This window comes from Gavialis gangeticus, unplaced genomic scaffold (assembly GCF_001723915.1).
Source record: "Gavialis gangeticus isolate Ggan-Ray unplaced genomic scaffold, GavGan_comp1, whole genome shotgun sequence".
NCBI classification, from domain to species: domain Eukaryota; kingdom Metazoa; phylum Chordata; order Crocodylia; family Gavialidae; genus Gavialis; species Gavialis gangeticus.
This window is the reverse complement of record NW_017729032.1, coordinates 144,351,932-144,352,828: the sequence shown is the minus strand read 5'-3', so window position 1 is coordinate 144,352,828 and position 897 is coordinate 144,351,932. Positions and strand designations below refer to the sequence as shown.

At 54.0% G+C, this 897-nt stretch overlaps 1 protein-coding gene across 1 annotated transcript in view; it reads left to right on the top strand.

Annotated features, from left to right (window-relative positions):
• Positions 1-18: 18 nt before the first annotated feature.
• RGPD4 (RANBP2-like and GRIP domain containing 4) overlaps positions 19-897 on the top strand; it is a 99,581-nt gene continuing 98,702 nt past the window's right edge. Inside the window, exon 1 of the mRNA XM_019524304.1 lies at positions 19-118. Coding sequence (XP_019379849.1) covers positions 44-118 — 75 coding nt within the window. The 5' untranslated portion in view covers positions 19-43. The remainder of the gene's footprint in view (positions 119-897) is intronic.

Genomic DNA, 897 nt, shown 5'->3' with positions numbered 1-897 from the left:
GCCCGGCCCGGCCCGCGGGCAACAGCTGCCCGCCGCGGCCGCCATGATGCGACGCAGTAAGGCCGAGGTGGAGCGGTACATCGCCTCCGTGCAGGCCGCCGCTCCGTCCCCCCGCGAGGTGAGCGCGGCCGGGTCGAGGCGGGCCGGCAGGCTTGAATTTGGGAGCTTTATTCTTGGGCCTTGCCCGATTGAGTTTGGCCTTAAAGATGGGGGGCAGGGGAGGAGTTGTGTCTCATCCTGGCTGTGCTCGGGTGCGTGAAGTCACAGGATCCTGCTGAATGGCGAAGGGAAAGCAGATCGGGATTTATCACTTTCTCTTTCCCGCCACAGCAGACCTAGGAGTTGGAAAAGGAAACTATTAGGTTGGCAGTTTCCAGCTGTCAGGGGGCGGTTCTCTTTCAGGCTGTATTTCATTCAGGTGTGACATTCTCCCTGGCCACTGGCTGTGAGGGACGTGGGGAGTTTTTCCCAACTCCAAGAGGGATGGGTCAGGCTCTTGAAGGAATGGGGCAGAGGAGCTAGGAAGCAAGGGAGTGAGAAGTGTGGCCTCAGAGTCAGGGCTTCCTAGTTTTTAAATGTCAGAGGCTGCAAGTGAGAGAGGAACAGTGGGGAAAACCCCTGGTGGTTGCCAGTTTAGTTTCTTTGGGTAAATCCAATATCTTCTATTAGACCGACTCAAATAGAATCAGAAAATTAGGGTTGGAAGGGACCTCAAGGGGTCACCTAGTCCAACTCCCTGCTCAAAGCAGGACTAACCACAACTAGATCGTCCCAGTCAAGGCTTTGTTGGAAACATGGGACAACTTGCATAAGAAAATTGAGGAAGAGAAGCATTCAGCATGTAAAGTAGTTTTGCAGCCAACAAGTCCTATCATCAGGAAATAAAGAGCTCTATTC